This window comes from Leuciscus leuciscus, assembly GCF_965113295.1.
Source record: "Leuciscus leuciscus genome assembly, chromosome: 8".
Lineage (NCBI taxonomy): Eukaryota > Metazoa > Chordata > Actinopteri > Cypriniformes > Leuciscidae > Leuciscus > Leuciscus leuciscus.
In genome coordinates, this window is record NC_138732.1 from 36032625 (window position 1) to 36056707 (window position 24083).

General features: G+C 38.2%; 1 protein-coding gene across 6 annotated transcripts in view; it reads left to right on the top strand.

The window, feature by feature from the left end:
* The window catches only part of LOC309504961 (traf2 and NCK-interacting protein kinase), a 75512-nt gene that overhangs the window by 18688 nt on the left and 32741 nt on the right, over positions 1–24083 (top strand). For 2 of the 6 annotated variants that reach the window (XM_082178265.1, XM_082178270.1), the window contains exons 5-26: positions 1221–1331; positions 1694–1784; positions 1938–2068; positions 2255–2309; positions 2430–2508; positions 4925–5100; positions 5349–5421; positions 7737–7923; positions 9220–9333; positions 10273–10338; positions 13297–13413; positions 13561–13707; positions 15947–16066; positions 16504–16565; positions 16699–16775; positions 16870–16961; positions 17413–17498; positions 19605–19695; positions 19966–20109; positions 21071–21191; positions 21279–21434; positions 22308–22451. In XM_082178265.1, the coding sequence (XP_082034391.1) occupies positions 1221–1331; positions 1694–1784; positions 1938–2068; positions 2255–2309; positions 2430–2508; positions 4925–5100; positions 5349–5421; positions 7737–7923; positions 9220–9333; positions 10273–10338; positions 13297–13413; positions 13561–13707; positions 15947–16066; positions 16504–16565; positions 16699–16775; positions 16870–16961; positions 17413–17498; positions 19605–19695; positions 19966–20109; positions 21071–21191; positions 21279–21434; positions 22308–22451 (2440 nt within the window). The remainder of the gene's footprint in view (positions 1–1220; positions 1332–1693; positions 1785–1937; positions 2069–2254; positions 2310–2429; positions 2509–4924; positions 5101–5348; positions 5422–7736; positions 7924–9219; positions 9334–10272; positions 10339–13296; positions 13414–13560; positions 13708–15946; positions 16067–16503; positions 16566–16698; positions 16776–16869; positions 16962–17412; positions 17499–19604; positions 19696–19965; positions 20110–21070; positions 21192–21278; positions 21435–22307; positions 22452–24083) is intronic. The other 4 variants (XM_082178269.1, XM_082178266.1, XM_082178267.1 and 1 more) reach the window with 4 other exon arrangements.

The following is a 24083-nucleotide window of genomic DNA, read 5'->3' on the forward strand; positions in this document are numbered from 1 at the left end:
AAGGCTCAGGGAAGAAGGAGGCGGGAACCGGCGAGCATACATTTATTCACAAAATAAACATAAATAGGAGGAGCTCCTTTTATCCTTCCGGAGCTCCTCCGTGGGACTTTAGACCGGTGTGGTGTGACTATCATTTTCACTTGCGCCACCGACCTCGCTCCGTTCCCGCAGCTCTAGGCCCCGCCCTGCCTGCCACATACCCTGTTGGCTGTGCGTTTTGGGATCTGGTTCAGCCATCCGGTCCTCCACCAGCTGGTAAAATCCTTCACGGTGCCTGGCGGCTACACTGGATTCCCCAGGTGATTGGCCTTGTACTTCCCCCGTCCTCTGAAACAGAATATTAATATTTGGATCAAGCATCTTGTCTAAAGCAGACCCCACACCTAAAGAGATTTTTCATTCACGCCTAGATCCCAGTGGTGGCGTAATCTAGCTTTGTTTGTTTTCTTATGCTGTTGTTTCCCCACACGACAGAATGGCAAGTTCTCCTCTGGCCAACCAACAAACAGTGTATGATTATGATCCAGGCAGCATTACAGATCAGAAGTCAGATTGGATCAGAACATTCAGAATATTATCCAGTTCAATCTGGTTGTAGATCGGAGTCATCACGTGGGTATGGAGACGAGAAGTGTATTATCGCACAGCTCTGTGTATCCACATACAAACAGTATACTCACTTAGGGCGATATTTACTATATAGCAAATCTCAACCGCTTGATTGCTTATATCATTTCAAAATGTAAACTATATTATCGCATGAAGATAAGGCATGAAGATATTAATATATAATTTCACGATTTTCTGTAAACCTATACAAATATATTTTACTTGACAAACTTAGAATTTCCTCCAAGTAATGTTCAATACTTTGCAGTGTAAATTTACAACAGTATGTCTGTGTACATGTGTGGCTGCTAACCTCCCACAGTTCCTCTGCCGTTACGATACCGCTAAAATAGTCCCTCAAAAAGTTCAGACGATTAGAAGGGGCAATAGTGTCTGCAGTGGGAAAGGGCCTTTTACATTCTTTCCCTCTGCAGTTCATATCTTCAGGGCCTTCAAGGGTGTGTGTTGACGTTTAACTGAAGGACTTTACCATCCTGATTAAGCTACTGAGATAAATAACAACGTAGATAACGAGTCTAGACGTCTGTGCTGTCACACTCTTGTTAGAAGTGAGATGTTGAAGTGTTCTCTGTGTGTGTCTTGGCCTTCAGCTGGTGATGGAGTACTGTGGCGCAGGGTCGGTCACAGACCTGCTAAAGAAGACCAAAGGAAACTGCCTTAAAGAGGACTGGATCGCTTACATCTGTAGAGAGGTTCTGAGAGTGAGTAATCACAGCTAAAGATTATTGATTGTATGCATTAAGACGTTTAGGTGGTGGGAAAAATGGGAGTGCCTTTCCTCCTCTGACATTACAATGAGTGGAGGATATGCTAGAGTAAATATGATCTAGTAGCTCCTGCATGCAAAACAAGTCATGTGTTCATTGAATAAATGAAATGTCTGTCACACCACTTTACACACTCTCATGGATCACCAATTATTGGACAACTTCAAAGTGAAACAAAGTGTATTAAAAAGTTAACATTTTCACCGAAGCCATGCACATTATTAAAGTAAAGAAAGAAAGAAATAAAAGTAAAAAACCAAAGTAAACACTGATTTTGCCACTCTTTGTGTTCTCAGGGTCTGTTACACTTGCACTCACATCATGTCATTCATCGAGACATTAAAGGACAAAACGTGCTGCTCACTGAGAACGCTGAGATTAAACTCGGTAAGAATGAAGACGAACCATTACCAGCATTAAACTCTTAATATGAGAAACAAATGACAAATTTGTCAACCCTAACCCAGTCACATGACAAATACTGGAAGTGCTGGTACAGTATATATGGCTGAAGACATTGTTGAATTCCTGTGTTGTCAGTGGATTTTGGTGTCAGTGCTCAGTTAGACAGGACGATTGGCAGAAGAAACACCTTCATTGGGACTCCATATTGGATGGCGCCAGAGGTGATCGCGTGTGATGAGAATCCTGACTCGACGTATGACTATAGGGTAAGTCCATCGACTGAGATCCCTTTAAGCTACTTTTTTTGTCATCAACATTTCGACATTTGTTAACTAGAAATTCGCAAAAAAAGGGAATAATTTACTGTCTATTGGCAAAGTGAAACATCAGTATACTGTAGTCCTATACATGAGTGGTTGAATATGCTCCTGAAATACATTGCATGTTTTTAGAGTGATGTGTGGTCTCTGGGTATCACAGCTTTGGAGATGGCAGAGGGAGCACCACGTGAGTTTACACGATTCCTAGGCATATTCCGAAAAAACAAAACAACAACAACACTTTTATATAACTATACAAGTTGCATATGCTTTAATGGTTCATTATGTTTTCCACATTTCTCCACAGCCTTGTGTGATATGCATCCAATGAGAGCGCTGTTTCTCATTCCACGAAACCCTCCTCCCAAACTAAAGTCTAAGAAATGGTAAGATTACTTTTCTTTATTATAGAGAGCATTGTGACACGTGCCAGCTAGAATGTCTTCAATAGAATTTCCAGTGAGATCTCACTCAGTAGTTTTGGTTTACACTGATATTGTTAACAGGTGATCTTGTGCTGGAATGTGTTGTGTTCGTTGCCTCTGTGGCTTTTGTGGTTCTGTGACACTGTTCTTTTGTGGCTTGTGCACAGTCTTCACACAGATGGAACATTTCACACAGATGGATCAAAAGTATGATATTAATGTGCATAATATAATACTTTTTACTCCACTACATTTCATAAAAACATGTCGGTCCTCATTATTTTGAACTGAAGAAATTGTCACTAGCTCGAGATGCGATAGCACCGTCCAATTCGTGAACAGGCTGATTCTTTTCAACTGACCTGTTAGATCGATTCGCAAATCGCACTAAGCGATTCATTTGTGAATTGGACCGATCCGATTGCATGTGTTCTGGAGTCAACAGCTCACTGATTCCAATGATTCACTGATTCACAAGTCTGACTCAAAATGAGCCAAGAACGAGAGATCCTTGGAGCTTGAGTGTGCGTGTGACTGAATGCGCAAAAAGTAAGTTAATAATGCCGAATTTTAGGATTTATTATTGTAAAAGAATATCATATTTAGGTCACGACTTTCAGTTGTTTGTTAACTAAATCTGCTGTAAAAGGGTGAACTGTTTAAGCCCATTGTATGAAATGCTTGGACATGTCCACATTTGTGAATTACTGTCTGCACAGGGTAGGTTTTAGTTAAAAACTAAACATAACATTAAAATAATGCAAATTAATGCCCATGCCCATTAATGCCCATGCCCGCTTCCGTAGCAGATTCAAATGATATAAAACTAGTATGTTTGCATAGCGTTCTTCTTAAAATGTAAACACATTTTGCCCTATGTATAATATTGAATGCTTATATTTGTCAACACACATTTTGTTTTTCCTCATGTCTATGTACTAAATGGTATATTTTGTTATTTTCACTTGTTTGCACATTTTAATTATGAGTAATTATCAATAGTAGTTATCAGTGAATGACAAGTATTGGTAATACAATTATGTCTGCATAATCTTCCTTATTGTGGATAGTGCTGGCTATTTGAAAATTAATTATTATTCATAATGATGTCAGACTGATCTGTTACCTATGTAAGCTCTTTAAGTTCTGTGTGTTTAGTATAGTCCCCCTCCCTCCCCCCACATATTTTGAGCAGTAGGATAGAGCAAAATAAACATTCATCAATCAATACTTAAAGTAAGTACATTAAAATTCAAGTGCTTTTGTACATTTACATAAATTACATAAAATTGAAAGTAACTAGTGCAAAATGCCCGTGCAAAATCAGTTTTTGTGTGTGTGTTCTTAGTAATTGTTGGTTTGGTGTGTTTGAGTGCTCATTGTTACAATTACACAGCAAAAGTTCAGTGACATTTTTATTTGTGCATGGTAGAAAGCACACAGTGAACTCCGAGAAAACGCTATGCTTGAGGAAACAGTTTGTGAATAGGCTACTATAAATGATGCCCTTGAAAGAGACTGTGAACGCATTGAATAGGATATGTTTAGTTGGTGAATAGCATAGGCTACTATTACACAGTAGCGATAACGTTAAGCGCACCAGAATGAAATATAATATTCAGAGGTAAACAGCATAGCTGACATACAGATTCAGTTAACATCCACAAATGAATAAGCGCGTCGATTCAGGGAGCAGTGCAAAGTGCCCGTGCAAAATCAGTTTTTGTGTGTGTTTTTAGTAATTGTTGGTTTGGTGTATTTGAGTGCTCATTGTTACAATTACACAGCAAAAGTTCAGTGACATTTTTATTTGTGCATGGTAGAAAACAAATACTGATACTGACATACTGACATAATGACCTACACGATTGAGGGAGCAGGCTACACAGTGAACTCCGAGAAAACACTACTTAAGCTCTGCTGCTTTCTTTGACCCTCTCTGTCTCTGGTCCTGCGCTGTGCTCACTAGTGTGCAGTGTGAGAGGGGGAGTGAACCAGCGGCAAGAGCGGCAAAAGCCAGTGTGTGCTTCTTTTACCGATATATGTTTACCGATATCTTTTGCATTTCTAATCCAAGCAATGTCAAACTTTGCACTGCACTTACTCGTGCCCGTAGCAAGACACCTGTCAAGTTTGAAATCCATCAGACTAACCGTTCGAGAGATATGCAAATAACAGACATACAGACAGACAGACGTTTCTGTAATTTATAGATAGATATTTTAATAGGGTATCTGTAGTTTTACTCAAGCACTTGATTTACTGTATGTACTTCGTCCAGCACTGGTATTTGAAGAGTATTTAGTAGCATTTAGCAAATGTACTGTCCCACTGAAGACATGTATGCAGTAAATCTGTTTTTTTATTGCTCCTCAAGGTCTAAAAAGTTTCTGACATTTATGGACAGTTGTCTGGTGAAGAACTACCTCCACAGGCCGTCCACAGAGACCCTCTTACGCCATTCCTTCATTAAAGACCTTCCCAATGAACGACAAGTACGCGTCACGCTCAAAGATCATCTGGACAGAACCAGGAAGAGGAGACGAGAGAAAGGTACGAGACACACAGTTGACGTGTTGATGTGCTTATGGTTTATTCATTTAGCCCGAATAGACATTCTGATTTAGACTGGTGGGGTATTTTGTTGTTTTAATGTGATTTCAGGCTACACGTTCTTTCACTTTCCAACTTCTGGGATTTTTTACAGATGCCTGAAATGACAGTGTTATTAAAAGCAGTTTTAATGAATTGCAATGTTGGCCTCATTTGTCTGAAGTTCTGTTTGTGGCCAATCTTAACAGAGGGAACCGAATATGAATACAGTGGAAGTGAAGATGAAGATGATGCCATAAATGAAGATGAAGGTGAACCCAGGTATGTCATAATTCATATTTCTGAAAAAATTACACCAATCTATTTATTACACTTTCTGGAGGGAGGAGATGGGCTAGGAATAAAAAGAGCCATTACAGAAGCACAGCAACTGATTTCATTTTGATGAAAGATTAAAAAGACAAACTAGATTATTTTCCACCATCAGGTTTGGCTTATACCAACTAATGAAAAATGTGACAACATTAATGCTGTATGTGTATGTTTGTGAGTGTGTGCATCAGCATTAGTGTTGTCACAATACACAATAACATTTTTATGTTTTATGTATGTATAGTACAGAAATTGAATAATCAAATGTAAAAACAAAACAAAAAACTGCATAGTCTTCACTGTATGAATTAAATATAAATATATTCTTCTTTAACCTACAAAATTTGTTCAGTCAAGAGCGGTAAGTTATTTTCTCTTTTGTTTGATTAACATTAAAGGGGTCATGACATGGATTTTGTTATTATTTCAATGTTCCTTACAATGGTAATAAAGTGTTTTGCACACACACACAAATAAAAAATACAGGAAATATACAGTTGCAGATTCCTGGAACAATCGGTTGTCGGCACAAATCCATACCAATAGTTTCTCCGGGTTGGTTCCGTTGCTGGAGTGGCTAAAGCCTGGTTCACACGGCAGGATAATTAGGCCGATTTTAGCCCCAATTCACCCCTTCCGACAATCTTAAGGATGCTCCGATTATCGTAAAATAATCTGATCAGATATTCCTGCCGTGTGTGGTGTGTTAAGGCTGCTCTCGTCTGCTCGGAAGGACGTCGGGACCGCTCCGATCTCAAATCGGGGATATCCAACATGTTGGATTTATTTGGCCCGATTTCTTCTCGTGTGTGGTGTCCCCCGAGCACGCAGCCTGTGGACTGTGGAGTGTGGCCAATCAGAAAGCGAGGTGACGAGGCGGCAAGGAAACTCCGGGAAATATAATCAAAACAGCCGGCGATATGGCGCACCAGAAAGTCCGGTGGACGTCAGAGATCATCGCCTTTTCTTTTTATAACGTTTTTTTCCGGTTAAAAACAAACTACAAACTATTGCCACTGCATCCTCTTCGTCCGCCATGATTGTTTACTCTGAAGTCACGTTTGATCTCGAGGTATTTTGCAAGATTTCCCGTCTGATCTGGGAATGCTCGGGAGTCAAATCGGTTCGTGTGTGATGTGTTGATTTTGCCGTGTGGCTGCGCACCACACACTGTACGACCAAAACTGTTAGACCCGTGATTTTTTATCCCCGTGTGTGGGGTCTCTCAGGTTTGGAAAATCGTCAGACAATTTTAAAATCGTCCCGTGTGAACCAGGCTTAAGAAGAGTCCGCTGTCATTATACAGTACGAGAGCGGCCTCTAGAGGCCAAATAAAAACTATCACTGACACCTCATGGAGTTTGTTTTGACGTGCAGGAACCTTCAGTTCAGATGCGGATTTAAAACAGACAATGAAACAATATGTTATACAGTACACTACAGTACAAATTTTCATATCAAAGTAACTCATTTGTTGACTAGATGCTGCATTAGTGGAGAACAGCAGTGTGTTTGCCGTCGAGGCTGAGAGGATGCTAACATTAGTACCTCAAGCGGTTAAAACAATGTGACAAAAATAAACGCAAATCCAAACCAAATGTTTAATGTCACGATTGTTACCATCTATTTGCATTAGTTTATCCATTTGATTTCGCTTTTAAGCATTCGTTATGCAGTGAAGTTGCATATTTAAAGCTAGAGACATGTGAAACAAAGCAAACTGTTTCGTCATGCAGCCGACAGAAACATATTTTAAAAAATCTGAAATGCATTCAGCCTGCTCAGAACTGTTTGGCCTGATGGCAAAAAAATGCAGATTTTTTTCTTTGGAATAACATGCACTGGTGAAGCGTTGATAATAAGACCAGAAAAGTGCATTAGGAAAGTAAATATCAGTTTGGATTTTATGTTGACTTGAGAGGTGAGATTTGGATTATTGAACTATAGTAGATCACTAAATGATAACTAAATGGCATCATCAGCAAGTAGCTGAATAATGTTTTGCTACGATGGCCAAAAAGTAGATTAATGTAAATCAATGAAATTGTTATGTAGCCATAAATTGCTTTGTGACCCATTAAAATGGCTCAGGTCAGTGAGTGTGTCACCCCTCGGGTTAATGTGCTCTGTCAGTAGTCTCCACATGGCAGATGGCATGAAAACCTGACAGCCCTGCATGACGCTTTGTACAAATGTTCGTTTTCAGCATCACCGTGGTCTTAGGTTTGGTGGTTTCTCACATCATTTGCTTTATGCTCATATAGCTCTATAGTGAATCTTCCTGGAGAGTCCATGTTAAGACGAGAGTTCCTGCGTCTGCAGCAGGAGACAAACTCACAAACACAACTACTCCAACAAGTACATAATCAAGACAACTATAAGAGACAACTGCTCGCGGACCGACAGAAGAGAATCCAACAACAGCAGGAGGAAAGACGACGCCTCGAAGATGTAAGAATGAATGTTTTTCTAGTTTTTTTTATTTTTTTATTAGATTGTTTAATGAGTGCATGTGCACATTTCAGAGAAAAATGTTTCACCATGCAGATGTAGAGTGACACACTTTGTTATACTCTACCTGGCTTTGTTACAAGTTTAGTGTTTGTTTGCTTAGTATTTTCAGTGTCCTTTCAAGCGTTTGACATTTATGTCCAGTCAGTTGTAGCATGGTTTACTGGAAGTTCCCCGTCTTTCATTCTGCCTATCTAAATCTTTTAAATCTGTATGTTAGCAGTTAAACGTTTGGACACGTTTGAGTGAATTTGTTTCACAAGATTTTAAAAACCCTTTGGCCTGAAAGTTTCTCCGTGAAATTTCTTCTGTAGGCGAATCAAAATTGTGCCAACATACAAATTTCTTTACGATCCTATCATTTTCATTTAAAAATCGGATGAGTTGAAACAGAAATGAAGGAATACATGGAAACTCCTTCAATGCCATTTAAACAGCATCCCAGGATTGTGTTCTTTGCTAGTTTCGACCCGATGCAGTTTTCATTTTCACGTCCTGCGCCACGTTGTTTAAATAGCAAATGCATTTGCACTCATCTGTTCACCCATGGGCTGCTGGTCTGAAAACCATGTGTGTTCGGGCGCATTATTGGTGCGTTGCTATTTTGAGGCAACTGAAATAGACTGAGCCATTGACCAACTGAAACCTGGTCTGAAGTCAATGGCGCAGTATTATTATTATTTTATTTAAAGAGCGCGTTAGTAATATGTGCTTATAGGCGGGTCCACAACGCACGAACACTTTGTCCCATAGATGGTCTGCTGCTTTAACCTCACCACGAGCAGATCCGTTTCCTCTCTTGAGAAGCGTTCAGTTTTTCCGTTTGCAAATTCCTCCATGTAAATAGTGAAATTCCGCCATGGCGCGAGCTCAACTGGCTTTTAAAGGGAATGGGAGGTGAGACTCTGATTGGCTTATTGCACGTTACGCCCAAAACACACCCATTACTCTTTAAGAGAATAGGAACAACCCTTTTAGACCATGCGCCGAGCGCGCCGACCATTTTTCCCGTCGTTAATTTAGCAAAAGTGGATTTGGACGCCCTAAGTGCACTTGCGCCGTGCGCTTTATACCATGCGCTTAGATCTTTAAAATAGGGCCTGAAAGCTGGAATCTAGACAAAAGAAGAAGCTGAAATAGACAATTTGTGTTATTTCTTTACTATTATTGTACAATATAGAAAATAAAAAACAATTAATAAGTCAGTTCATAGCCAATGTGTTTGTGTTTTGAAAGCACCAGGAAAGGCTGTTACACGAGACCGGACTCCAGTGGCCAGAGCTTCAGGAGATGTTATGGCAAGAAGAGACTGATGTCACAGAGAAAGGCAAAAGAAATCATAAGAAACAGGTTCGAGTTTATTTTTCCTCTTCATTAGAATGTTTTGTCAAACAGTCCCTACAATGAATAGATTATGATGGACTGTAGTTTTTTTCCCCATACATTTAACAGTAAAACTCAAGGTCAGGTCAGTTGATTTTCTCAGTTCTCACTGCCTTGGAATAACGTTAACTCTAGTCAAATTATCAGAAATCATTAATGAATGGTCAATGCAACAAGTCAGTTGTTGGCGGATTAGACTTTATTGGTCTGTGATTTCATGTTTTATGTTATGGGTTTTTATCTCTCCTCACATTCAACTTTAACTCAGTTTGTGCTTTTTAGGCAAGGTAAGGCATGTGAAGTTTATTTATAGGCTATAGCTCATTTCCCACACGCCAGTAATTCAGTTTCGCTTCAAATTCATTTAGGCTTCCTGTTTATAATAAATGTTGTTTATAATGAATGGCACTATAATTAGTTTATTTTATACTTACATTTTTCATTCTTGTTCTGTATACCATTACATTTGAGGGATTCTTGTGGAGTGAGGGGAACTAAAATACATGATTATAGTGTTTAAAATGTTTGTAAATGCTTTTTTGTTTGTTTGTTTTTTTTTTGGGGGGGGGGGGGGGGGGGGTTAACCAGTATTTTACATTATTTCTGAATGTAATAATAAAATGTGACTTATATATCAATGCGACTTATCTCTCTGTGTGTGTGTGTGTGTGTGTGTGTGTGTGTGTGTGTGTGTGTGTGTGTATTTTCTTTTCTCAACAATGCAATATGACCTGGTGCGACTTATTTTCCAGAAAATATGGCAATTCAACATTTTAAATATGTGTTCAAAACTTGATTTTCCTTCATGCTGTCTTGTTCTTAAATGCCACTGTTGTAAATGTTAACCTCAAACCTCACTGCTGCTTTTCTGGTATAATGTGTTTTTTTATTCTCTTTGGATTTCAGCCCAAAGACAGTGAACATCACAGGACTGATGTTGAATCGGTGTCTCTAAGTCTTTTTGCTGAGCAGGTAAATGCCTTCTTTAATACTGAACCGTTTAAAAACAATAATAATAAAATATAATGCTTGTTTGTCACTGAAGATGTTAAATGCATGTTCCATTGACTAATTATGCATGCTTGAAATTTTACTCAGATACAGACATTCTGCCAAACAGCTGTTTTTTTTTTTTTTTGCAAATCAGATATCTGAGTTAAAGGTATAGCGGAGGATTTTCCCGAATTTTAGAAAAGAACCGCCCTCTCCACTTTTTGAAAAAATGCACGTCATGCACGCAACACTCTACCTGCTCCCGAGAGGGAACGCCTATTAAACGCTAGCATCGCTAATCATAGCTTACATTAACTTTTACTAGCAGCGATTTTAAATGGATTTCTCCAAATAGCATGCCAAACTTTACCTGTCGAGTAGAAACTTCGCGACTGAGGCATCAGTGGGAAGCCCAACCTGTGCTTTTAGCGCACGCCAGCGTGTGAAATATTCTCCCACAAACACTGGTCTTGTTTCTTTCTTCAGAGGCCTTTCTCTTCTTGTCATACAATTCGTAGACACTTTTTCTCTTGCATTTTGAAAAAACCCGGTGAGAACGGCGAGCTTCAATGAATGGCTGAAACCATAGCTCACCACACATATACACCTGAAAGTGCGCATGCGCAGAAAGGACGAGCACATACCGGCCTTACTTAAACATATCACCAGAATGATTGACAATTAGGAGGACCAATAGTCTTGATGATCCACCCGGAAAAAGAAAATCCTCCACTATAACTTTAAATGTAGTAATGGGTCAATGACAAATAAAGCTTCTAAGAAAAAGGCATTTTTAAAAAAATATTTTCCAAATGGATGGAATGCAATTTTTGAGCCAAGAACAACGTTTCATTTGTTAAATAACTTTTCAAAGTGTATCAATTTTTTTTTTCAGGTGGTACAACAAAATATTTGTGTGTAAGCAAACTCTTATAGTAAGCATTAATAATTTAATATATTTGGCATCCGATTTTACTTTTAAATACATAAATGTAATCGTACAAGTATACATATGCACCTGATGAATATCAGTTGTGCCTCCTGACAACATTAATGACATTTTTTTTTTTTTACAGTCGGTTCTACAAAGTTTTACAACGGTTTACTTTGAAGTAAAAGTAGTACATTGATCAAAAACAGAAAATCACAACATCACATTCATAGGAACTGGAAGAGGCTACAGTGCAATAGATTGGTTAGATACACAAGATACATTTGATAAAATAGCAAAAATGCATTAATAAAAATGTTTAAAAAACAACAAATGCATAGCAACTGGGATGGAACACTATATAAGATCTACTAAACAAGATTCATCACCTCTCTTTTCTTTTTTCAAAAATTGCTTTTCTTGCAGCATGAAAATACTTGAAAGTGTAAAACATATTTAACTTAAAACTAACATTTAGAACAATAATTTAGAGATAGAATACTAATAGTGTATTGATGTAAATGTATTGTTTATTTAGCAAAAATGTTTTTTTATTTTTTATTTTGATTTCATATTCATTGCAGTTGCACCACATGACTTTTGCAGCTAATTTTTTAATTTAACAGGCTATCTTTACATTGGTTGTACTACCTGACATGGAAAGTGTACCAACCTACCCATACTTGAAAGTAGCTGATTTTATCAGTATTTAAGAGAGATCCACAAACCTTTTCACTCTGCCATGAAGATCAATTGGGGTCCTCTGGATGATGCATGATCATGGTTTTTGTTATTACCTTTTCACTTCATAATAAAAGACCCCTGTTTGCAGTTGTGCCACCCTGACATTTGAGAACATACAAATTGCTGGACAAAAGTTTTTCAATGATCTCAACAGTTTTAAAACTAATGATATTTATAAAATTGGTTTATATGAAAGATTTCAAACATAAAATTATGCCATAGTATTTAATTTAGAATTTCTTATTAAAACACTATTTTAAATAGTTTTCTTAGGCTACGTTTACACGACAATGATATGATTAAAACGGATACGTTTTTCCTTTGAGTTTTCCACGTACATCATTGTCAAAATGATCCCCATTAACACAGATCTGCGAAAACGAATAAAATGCTGTATTCTGCTGCCAGGCCATTAGATGGCGATGAAACACTATAGACTAAACACGTAATACGCATGTTCATGACATCATTGTCTTCAGAGATTCGCGTTTTCGTTGTTTACACGGAGACCGTTTTCAAAAACTTGCACTTTGAAACCCATTTCCATAAGTTTGTGTTTTCAGGCACCCAAAAACGCTGTTGTCGTGTAAATCAAAACGGTTTCATGTAAACAGCCTCTTAGTCTGTTCATTTGTGCGGATGGTTGTGCCACCTGACATTTTGGGGGTTTAAGATACCAAAACATAAAAAAAAAATACTTATTATTTGAATCTACTGAAAATGTATTCAAACTAAATAGGTTATATAGAATAAAGTGATACATGATGTCATGAATTTATCAAATTATAAAAAAAAATTACAAGCAAATGGTGTACTTGGACACAAAAATAAACATGTCATGCATTTTCCAAAAGCATCATAAGCCTAAGTAGATCGTAGATCCATTGCCACCAATTGTCTCTATAATAAATTTTGCTCATGATTCTTTTGAGAATCGCAGCCCAAGTAAAATTTTACGTTTCTAAGCACTGGTTAATGGTTGGTTTATGGCAGCGAATATATTTGTTTAGTGCGCGCTAAGCTATAAATTTGACTGTTGTTCCAGGCAAGAAATTTTACTCTACAATAACACATTTCAATTGAAATCAGAATTTGATGTCCATTCAGTATGCGTGACTTTTCTTGTCATGTAATGAGCAGCTGGACTTCTTTTTGGGGTCTTGATCACCCTGTCAGGGTTAGTTTTGTGATAATGACATGCTGTACATCACCCCTGTCTTAGTGATGTGTGTTAATTGTGTGTTTGTGGGCCACATCATCAGGCTCAGGGCAGAAAACCCCTCCGCACGCTTCCCCGAGATCAGTCACAGCTGCTGTTGCTCCAGCACGACCACGGACTCCAGCAGAAGAGCACTAGAGACGCCTCACCACACGATGGGGTAAAACACTGCCCAGTTTGATGGTGTATCATGAGATTTCTGTCAACATTACCTTATATAACAATGCATTATGGTATTTTGATATTTTGATTGTCCTGTTTGGATGGCCTCTATTTTGTGATGACATTGTGAAACTCTGGCTTTCAGCTGGCAGGTAAACTGGAATCCCTCGACACCCATCTTGTCAATCTGAATAATTTAGCTGTCAGGATTCCTCATGTTCAGTCACGTCTGGGATCAGGAAGCAACTCCAGTCCTTGTACTCCAGCGCTCCAGAGGGCCGCCAAACAGCCGGTACGACATCACAAACATGACAACTGTCCCTGAATCTGCTCTTAAACAATCAAATTTTCCGTTATCGCTTGCAATAAAAGATTGATGTTCTATGACAACGTACTGTAGCTTTCAGGATGCAGAATTTCCTCCCCAAGAAGTACTGTAGGTAGAATATAATTAATCCTCAACAGTAAAATGTGAAGTCTAAAGAATCCCATCATTACAAACAAGAGGCTGCTAAAGTGTATTCCTGATCCATTTCAGTCTGAATTTGAGTGGCACATTTTTATCATAGTTTGCTTTATGAATCTGTGCCAGTGTAATGCAGACTGTTATTGAAGGATAGGGCAGTAAAACTAGCTAAATTGTCAGCACAGCAAAGCGCTGTTACTCATTTCACAAGTTAGATGTTGGAGACAAGGGGTTGCACAGAGACTAGTCGACTTTTATGCTCTGCCATGACGCTTTTAGCTTGACTTCGACTAGTTGCTGATCTTGGCCTATAGAGGGCGCAACAGGTCCATTCTTACGCTCCGTTTACAGTTAAAGGTGGTATCAGTGATTTCAGGCCCAAAAATATTTTGATCACATTCATCTAATCTTTCCTAACGATCCGCTAGCTGCCCGCCCCATAAGCATGCCGTCAAAAAAACGCGTCTCTGTAGGCAGCCTAGGCTCTGAGATCTGCACACAAAAACAAATGGTTTAGCCAAACACTCAAAACCAAAACAAATAGTGTTCCAACCAATCACCGACTGGGGGAGGGTGTTGTGAGGTTTTGAGCCAGCTTTTTCTTCAGCTCTGACTTCGCGTGCAGCCGAGCACGAGCACAAAACCTCACAGCACCCTCCCCCTGTCGGTGATTGGTTGGAACACTATTTGTTTTGGTTTTGAGTGTTTATCTAAACCATTTGTTTTTGTGTGCAGATCTCAGAGCCTAGGCTGCCTACAGAGACGCGGTTTTTTGACGGCATGCTTATGGGGCGGCCAGCTAGCGGATCGTTAGGAAAGATTAGATGAATGTGATAAAAATATTTTTGGGCCTGAAATCACTGATACCACCTTTAAAATGACAAATAAATGCATACTCTGAGAGCGCTCCACACAATATGTTTGATTATACCATCCGGATGCTTAAAATTGAATGCCCATTTTTAACAGTGCATTGTACATGTAAGTTATTTGCGCTTCTGAACTAATGCTCTGCTGCATTGTAACGTACAAGCATACAGACAGTAGCTCGCAGAGTGCAGATTGTGCGCACACAAACATTCAGTAGTGCAGAAATGTTCTATGATTTAACAATAAAATAGCTTCGAAACTGAAAAGTTTTAGCAACCAAAACCCACAGCTTCACTAGTGGAGAGATGCTGCCAGGTAGAATTAATTCACACGCAGTCACTCTCTCACTAATGCATTCTTATAAATCTTTACTGTGCTACTTTATCTGGATCTGATTTAGAACGAGCAGAAATCTGTGAGAAATATTATGACCCGAAGACAAAATAACTGAAAAAAATGAGCTGTTATGTAGGAGCAATACCCTTGTGAGCAGAGCTGTGTCATATGCCATAGCTGTGCACAAGGCAACCCGCGTGAGAGCCTGTGCTCGAGGTTCAGGCTTATTTGTACATTAATGACATCAAGTCGTTCTATGGTCGTCCCCTATTGGAGACTGTTTTTATATAGAAGTCTATTTCAAGTCCAGATTCCAGCGACAAGTTGTCTGTCCATGGTAAAGGGTTTTCTCTACCTTGTATTTCCATGACTTCTTAATATTTCCACAGATGGCATGCTTTAGACAGAAGAGATACCTTTCATCGCTCGTCACTTTATTCTATCATCTCTGGTTAGAACACAGTGTTAAAGTCACAGAAGCTAAATATAACAGAAGAACTGCTGGGTCTGAGAGAGGGTGAAAATGGATCAGGAATAACTGTTGTTTTAGTTGTTCTGTTTTTAGTGAAAAAGCCTTGACTAACATTATAGGTGGACATCAGGGAGAAAATAGAATGATAAAAAGTATACGATATTAGATATAAAAAGTTTATTCGAGATTATTGTAGTATCGAACATGATTTGCGCATACATACATACAAAACATGTATGAACAAAATAAATAATTGTGTATAAACATGTATAAATAAATCATTGTATAGTGTAATGACACGGATGTAGAATCCAGCATTGCATACTGAAAAAGTATGCAGTAAAAAGGTTAAGGAGTAAAAGACTCTGTAATCTGTGTTGATTTCAGAACATGAACGTGTGCTCCAGTCGAGAGATTCATCACAGCAGCTCGATGTCTGATGTCACCGCTCCTCTCTCACCAACACAAGATGAAGTCTTCTTCATGCCTGATGATCAGCCGCCAAAGGTTTGTCCTTGAGACAGCGTTTCAGTTGTCAGCATGGGTTGCCTCAGATATTTCTCCACAGCCAAAATTGAAACCTAAACCTATATCATACTATACTTCTCATTGTAGTATTCATTCAAATGTATTACACTGAAGTTTTGCTGTGTCAGCTTGGTGCAACTGCTGTAGGTGACAACTGCTAAAAGTGTGGTCAAAACGGCTTCCTCTTCCAAAGGGAGGTGCCTTCCTTCCTTCCTTTAATGTGACATCCATTCAAAGCAGATATGTGGTTAGCACAAAAAAGTGGAAATAGCATAGAAATAGCATTGAGAAGTGTAGGTCAAAGGCATTGCATGAAGAATACTAAATAATTAACTTTAGTCACTAAACAAATGGCTAAAATGTCAACAACAAAAAAATGAAGCAATCTGTTTATTTTTTGCAAATATTGTCTTAAGATTCCAGAACGAACAACATCAAAATTCAAAGATGTCACAAGCCATCATAGATATGGATCCAGGTAAGTTGTTTGAAATCCTTGCAGAACACATTTTCAAACCCACATTAATTAGGCTCAGATTTAGTCCTCTGAAGGCCCTCATTATCCTCAGACTAGAAACTGTGGCTGTTTTTGTTTCTTGTCTTTCTATCAGTGGAGATCGTCAGTCTTCTCTGGACAACAGTGTTAAGATGTCCTTCTCTAACAGCTCAACAAGCAGTTCACAGTCAGGTGTGTCTTTCTCTATCTGTTACTTATTGAAACCTGTATCAGAACAGAATAAGGTCAATAATTCAAGCATATGTCTTTGTACACTGTCATGTAGACATTCGCGTTCTTGCAGGTTACTCTATGCTGGACAGTCCAGCTCATCAAAACAGAAGCTCTGAAAGTCCAGTAACATCACCACCAAACCAGGTGTGAATCTGTATTTCATATTCGATAATGTTGCAGCGCTTAAGCACTTTATGCAGCTGATTTCACCTCTGCTTTTTATGCAGAGACTCTTTATTTCCCCAACCAAATATAGAATATTAAAACAAGTATCAGTAATGGCCCGTTCACACCAAGATTGATAACTATAAAGATACCTATAACGATAACTAAGCTCGCACTGCAATTTAAAGCATGATGGAGTCTGATTGGCTGTCAATGTTTTTATTATTCTTCTGCTGGATTTTCTTTTTTCTAAAAGTGATTCCAACAATATTGTTCCTCTGTGCTGTTATCGTTATGGTTGTGGTGTGGACTCTGCTATTCTTTTAAATTTAGAACAATTTGTAGATCTATATCATTATAGTGATCATCCTTGGTGTGAACAGGCCTGAAGATTGTTGGCTTTTAATATCAAACTGTTTTCGTCTTTAAGGGTTTGGGAATGAAGTCTCACTTCAGCCCATTAATGAAGCTTGCGGAATATTCTTCCTCCAGTGATGAAGATGATGAGAAGACTAGGTAATCTCACCTTGACTGTTTGCTCTCCTCTGAAAGTTGACCAATTTAAAAACAAAACACACATGGTCAAAGATTATGAGAATTTCTTGAAGTGGCTGACGTGATTTTGTGGTTATACTTCATATAATCAGCTAAGTTTATCAGCCATGGCAATGCCTTAAAGTGATAGTTCACCCAAAAAATCTGTATGTTTGTAACCAGACAGTTGACGGTAGCCATTGACTTCCATAGTAGGAAAAAATACTATGGAAGTCAAAGTCAACTGTCTGGTTACCTACATTCTTCAAAATATCTTCTTTTGTGTTCAGCAGAAGAAAGAATCTGATACAGATTTGTAACAACATGAGGATGAGTAAATGATTTATAGAATTTTCAATTTTGAGGGAACTATCCCTTTAAAGTCCCTAAAATTATGTAACCCCAAACCTGTATGGCTTATTCTTACTTCTGTGGAACATGCAAGAACATCTGTTTTTGTCCATACAAAGGAAGTCAGTGGGCTCCAATGTTGCTGGGTTTCTACAAAATATCTTCTTTTGTGCTCACAGAAGAAAGAAAGTCAGACAGTTTTGAAATAACATGACTAAATGACGACAGAATCGTTTAAGGGTGAACTATCCCTTTCAACAGTGATTGCAATCGATTCAAACTCCATACCAAAATAATCCTGATATGATTTAAATGAATGTGAAAGGAGACATATGGTTGGTGCCGGATGGATAGGTCCCTGTGTCAAAGGTTGTGAACATGCTAGGCTCCTCATGTCACTGAATCAAGACAGTGAATTCCTCGCAATGCAGAAGTGCCTGTGGCAGTCACATTTCTGCTGTTCTGCTGATGTCCTATCAACGTCAAACCACATTAGCTTGTGCTGGTTGTTTTCTGTATGGAAAACGGCTAGTTCTCGAACAGCCTGACAAAGACATTGCAGCTTTGCTCATACACTATGGGAGTAGTGAAAAGCACATTTTTTCTTAAGGTGTGCCTTTAGCCCCGTTGTACCCTATGGGTGGAACTGAACTTGATGTTTTTTGTACTCAGTGCTATTAACCCACACAGAAACAGATAAACATTTGGCTGATTTTATTAACAATTCTTCCTTATCAGGGTGTGAGGGTTTCGTAGCATACTTGTTTCATATTGTCTGCTATTACAAGTCAAATAGCAAAAAAAAGCTAAATGGAGGTTGTGTGGGGTGTACAAACCAATGTATTTGCGTTTTTGACTTGACTGTTTTGACTGGATTATATACCAGGTGATTTTTCACACTCGCCCACAACATTCATACTGCATGGTAGAACTACTCATTCTGAGCAACTTTGCCTCTAGGACCGCCGCTGACTATCGAATCGTTCGTTAAACATCGGAGATTATTTCAAGTACCAACTTTCGCGAACTAGTCCTAGGTTTTTGTCTCAACCTTGATAAAACCACTGCAGCACAATTTTCGGCACATAATTATCAAAAATATGTTGAACTTTGGCCTTTGCATAGCTATAGCAGGGTCCTTTAGAAAAAAGGCATGGCCAAGTCTACCCAAAAGCCTATCATTCCTAAACTAAAAACCAGAATTTGACATCATTAGGTGAGCACATGCGGCACATGATTCTAAAGAAGCATGCAGACTTTTATGGAGATCGGCCCATAGGGTGGGGCTATAACTGTTAAAAATGTGTAAAACTGCTGTATTTCATGGCAAATCCCATGAAATGGCTGAAAATGCCTGCCTGATTTGCATAGATTGCGTATGATTCTAAAGAAGCATGGAAACTTTTATGTACATCGGGCCATAAGTGCCACTTTAACTGATATGAATTTGAAAAAAGGATTAAAAACCATGTAGTTCCTTAGTAAACTGCCTGTATTGGCTATACATTGTCCTTTCCATCTATGATCTAAGTGATTACATGCTTGCTTAACAAAATATAATACCTTTTTACGCAGTGGCTTGAAGGCCTTAAGGTGCTTGAACCCTGATAATTTCGGGTATATTTCTAGTTATTCTACTGTTGTGTCTAGTGTTTGTCTTTGCTGCCTTGTTCATGGTCAAAGGATCAAATGTTTTCTTTGGCGTCCTTAAAATCGTTCTGACTGTCATTTGTCTAGGTCTCCGTTGAGCAATGGAAGGCCCTTGTTATCCAGAGGGCAGTTAAATGACATCATTCTTCAGCCTCATCTCAATGTGAAACCGCAGCAGGTAAAGTCACCTTCAGTCTGTTGTTTTAGGGAACAGGCTGAAACAGCTGACAAACATATCAGTATATATTGAAAAAACTCCATAATTGGGTCCTAATGTACTCCTGTGTTCATCTGCCTTTGGTTTTATTGTGATACCGCAGCTCATTTTCATCAGTGGAGATTTATTGTATTTATTGTAATCATTCAATCCATCAGTTTTTCAGAGACACTGTCAGCTTTTTTCAAAGTGGGATATCCTGTCCTAAAAAAGATATTCATGTTTCTCCAGCAGAGTGCAGCAAAGCCAACACATTACGTCCATCAGAGGCCTTCCGGATCCCAATCCAGCGACAGCTACCATCTGCCGGACCTCCTGCACAAGAGCCCCACACATGAGCTCACCTGCCACCAACACACCACACAGAGCTTTGATGTAGGTCTAGACGTCTTCTGACTTTGTTCAGACCACTGATAACATCATTTGAGAGCTTGGGTTTTGATAGATTGGTTCTTTTTAATGTGTGCCTAATACTCTGATCATTGGACACACACAATACTCATGTTCCAGAGATAAGCAGATAGAGTTTTAATAACGTTCAGCCTCTGCCCAAGCTTAAGGGTGTTTTCACACAAGGTTCAATTGCCTGGTCATGAAACTTCAAGCATGATACGAGTCATTTTATGTTTTACGATAACAATATATATCACAATATTGTTATTTTCGCTTTAAATCTTTTTTTTGATACCATTTAAATTTCATAATTCTCGTCACCAATTTCAATATCACAAAAAAATTATAATAATACCTGCCTAAATAAGTATAAATAAAAAAAAAGCTCACTTGAAGACAAGTAAACACTCAGTGATAAAATAAGAACAAAGAAACTAATTACAAGGACAACAAACTACAATAGAACAAAGACACAAATGAAATAGACCTACCTGAAAAATTCAAGCACTAAATAAGAAATGCTAGGCTAAATAAATTGTATAAACCACTTATACAATTTACTGTAAATGTACAAAAAACACTGCATAGTCTTCACTGTGTAAATTAAATATAAACATATTCTTATTCAGTCAGGAGCAATTTCTCTTTATCTTTTGTTGTTTGATTAACATTAAAAACATAAACGCAGGTATATTAGGCTGCTGTCACTTTAAGACTAAATGTATTTTAAGACTACCAGTATATCGCCCACCCCTAACTTAGCCTAAAAGTTGTGTTTTTCCCCCCTTTTTTTTTTACATAGATGTAAAAATATTAAAGAATTATGTTTCCATGTGGTCAGCGCTTTTTAATGGAAAGAGCAATGATTTGGTGGTCTGCTTGATCATCCTTGCATTGTCATTCTCCCCCTGATGTTTGTGCTTGTGTTATTCTGTATTAACAGAAAATATTCAATAACCAGCCAGGAAAAAGCACGTCCTCTTCCTCTTCCTCATTCTCACCTTTTATTGACCCTCGTTTACTGCAGATATCTCCACCTCAGAGTCCGCAGGGATACGACCAAAGTGAGTCTGATGCCCACTGACCTGTATAAATGTCAGTAAACAGTGAGTAAAATGTCAGTGTATAAAACACATGCATCTCTCTGTCAGTGAATGGCAGGTGTGAGCCGTGTGTTAGACAGCCCCACAGGAAGGGCTCTGTGGTGAACGTCAACCCCACCAACATTCGTCCTCAGAGCGACGCCCCAGAGATCCGCAAATATAAAAAGAAGTTCAATGCTGAGATCCTCTGCGCTAGCCTGTGGGGTGAGACATCTTCATATACACATCACACTTCAGAAATACATGCAGTGCAGACTAATGATTTTAATAAAGACCATTTGCCTGTTCCTGCTTAAATCAAATGTAAAAGAATAAAATAAATGAATGTCATATGAAATGTTTTGAAACTCTAAAACAAAGCAAAATACAGAACCGGGGACGGTGTCTCCTGCCATGACATCTGCTCAATAAGGAATACTTAACTTCACTATCAAACTGTGAAAATCACTGTAATGCACACTTCATTTTATGTTCACTTCACTGTTATATTATTGAAATTATAAAGCTGAAATGAAATCTGCTAGCATAATATGGAGCAAAATACCTACTGTTTTTCATCAAAATCAGCAGTCCTCTGAGAAAAATTGTCCCGTCCTGATTACGGATGATTTTTTCACACATCTTTTCATTTTATATTTTGACCTTTGTTGAATTTTGTTACTATTTCATTATGGAATGAAAACTTTTGGCCAAATTTCTGCACTGTTGAAATTTAAATCAGTCCGGAGAGTCCAGTTATTGACTGCTCAGAATGATTGTAATTGTATCTCATATATATGTTAGATTTATTTCAGTGAGTTTGCTGATGCACACATGGCCCACATCCAGATACACACTGTAGACACTCCCATCTCAGTAAAGATATCAGTCACATCAGTACATGAAATGACAGGCTTCCTGTGTTAATGACTCTAACTGAACAACTTGTTATCTCACCCATTTTTTACATGATAACTATTTTCTAAACTTGCCGTTATCAATGTGTATTTTTTGTCTTGTTTAAAGCAGGTATTGCATGCAGTGAAAATGCTGTTTTAATTGATCTCTCCTCACTGTGACTGTTGTGTGTGTGTTTAGGTGTGAATCTGTTGGTGGGCACAGAGAACGGCCTGTGGCTGCTGGACCGCAGTGGTCAGGGCAAAGTTTACTCTCTCATCAGCCGAAGACGCTTCCAACAGATGGACGTACTGGAGGGGCTCAATGTACTCATCACTATATCAGGTACATACTCCACACAAAGCACTTTACTACAACATATAGTATTCTTATACTTGTACTAGCAAATGAATGAACAAAATCAAGAGTTTTTGGCAAATCCTGCAAGAGACTTGACCACAAGACTGAAAAAGCTTTATCACGTTGATAGTTTGGGATCTAAATTCTAGTTGGAGGAGCCAAGCTTTAAGCTGAGATCAAATGTCACCGTACAAAGAAAGTCTTGGGACAAAGAAAAGAGTTTTGTACCACTAAAAACAGCACAAAAAACCTCTAATATTACTCAGCCAGCTAACTAAACATACACACATAACAACTCTCTGAGATATTTTAGCATGTTAATGGATATTATTATTTTAAAGGGGTAGTTTGGCCAAATTTTTTTATTCTTTTAAAAATGATTTAAAAATCACCTACTCACCCTCATGTCATTCCAGTATGACTCTCTTTCTTCTGTGGAATGTAATAGAAGATATTTGGAATGTTGGTAACCAGTTTCGGTTCCCATTGACTTCCATTGTTTTTGTCTAGTTCAGGGGTCTCCAACCTTTTTTCATTTGAGAGCTACTTTTTAAAAATGAAAGTGGCCGAGAGCTACTCATGTAATACAACACTTAAATATCTTAAATAATGTCTCATGACTCTCATATTAACAACTATCCAAACTGTTTTAGACCTAAAAGAGTTTTTGTTGGCCTATATGTCACCCTTAAATGTCAGAGAAAAGAACAGAATCAGAGATAAAAAAAATGTTTATAGAAAATTGTACTTTGCATATTATACCACTGTAAAAACACATAATTATAGTTGATTTTATAGTACATGATAACTAGAGATGAAATGGCATGAAAATTTCATTTCATGATTATAGTGACCAAAATGATCACGGTTATCACAGAATCCTGTTCAAAAAGTACTAATACTACACAATGACATCAATTCACCAAGTTTTATGTCGAAAACCAGCAAATAACAAATAAAATTAGCATCAATATGCACTTTTTGTTTACATAAACATTAAAATAATAACATTAAAAATGATGGCCAGATTTTAAAGGAGTGTTTTGCAACTAACATGTACAAGTTCAAATAAAGTTTGACAAAAAAGTTATTATAAAAAGAATGAGTCAAAAAAGATAAATTACTGACATTTACAATGCACATTAGCTTATCTTTTATTATTAATAGTAAAATTCGGTCCGATTTTCCCGTTGCGTCTGTCGTTGCTATGCAACCGTGCACTGCGCTCTCCACAATGACAAAGTTTTAGTAGCTAATGGATTTCCACCGCCGAAAAAAAGATTTATTTACGGAGAAGAATAAAAACACCCGTAGTGTTTGGGTGCACTCCCATCCTTCATGTTGACTCGCTGCGCCTGGAAAAAACGAGCGCGTCGCTTCAATTATTTGAAATAACGAACTTGAGCGCGCAAAATACGCAATATGTGAACAGCCCTTGGCGAGCTACCTCCAATCAGGCCACGAGCTACTGGTAGCTCGCGAGCGACGTGTTGGAGACCCCTGGTCTAGTTGAACATGTGAAAACATACTGAATGGAATTGCATGAGCGAGTTCATTGTCTCTCTTACAAAGTTCATGGAAACACAATATTCTCATTCGTGGAATAGTTTGCTTAGA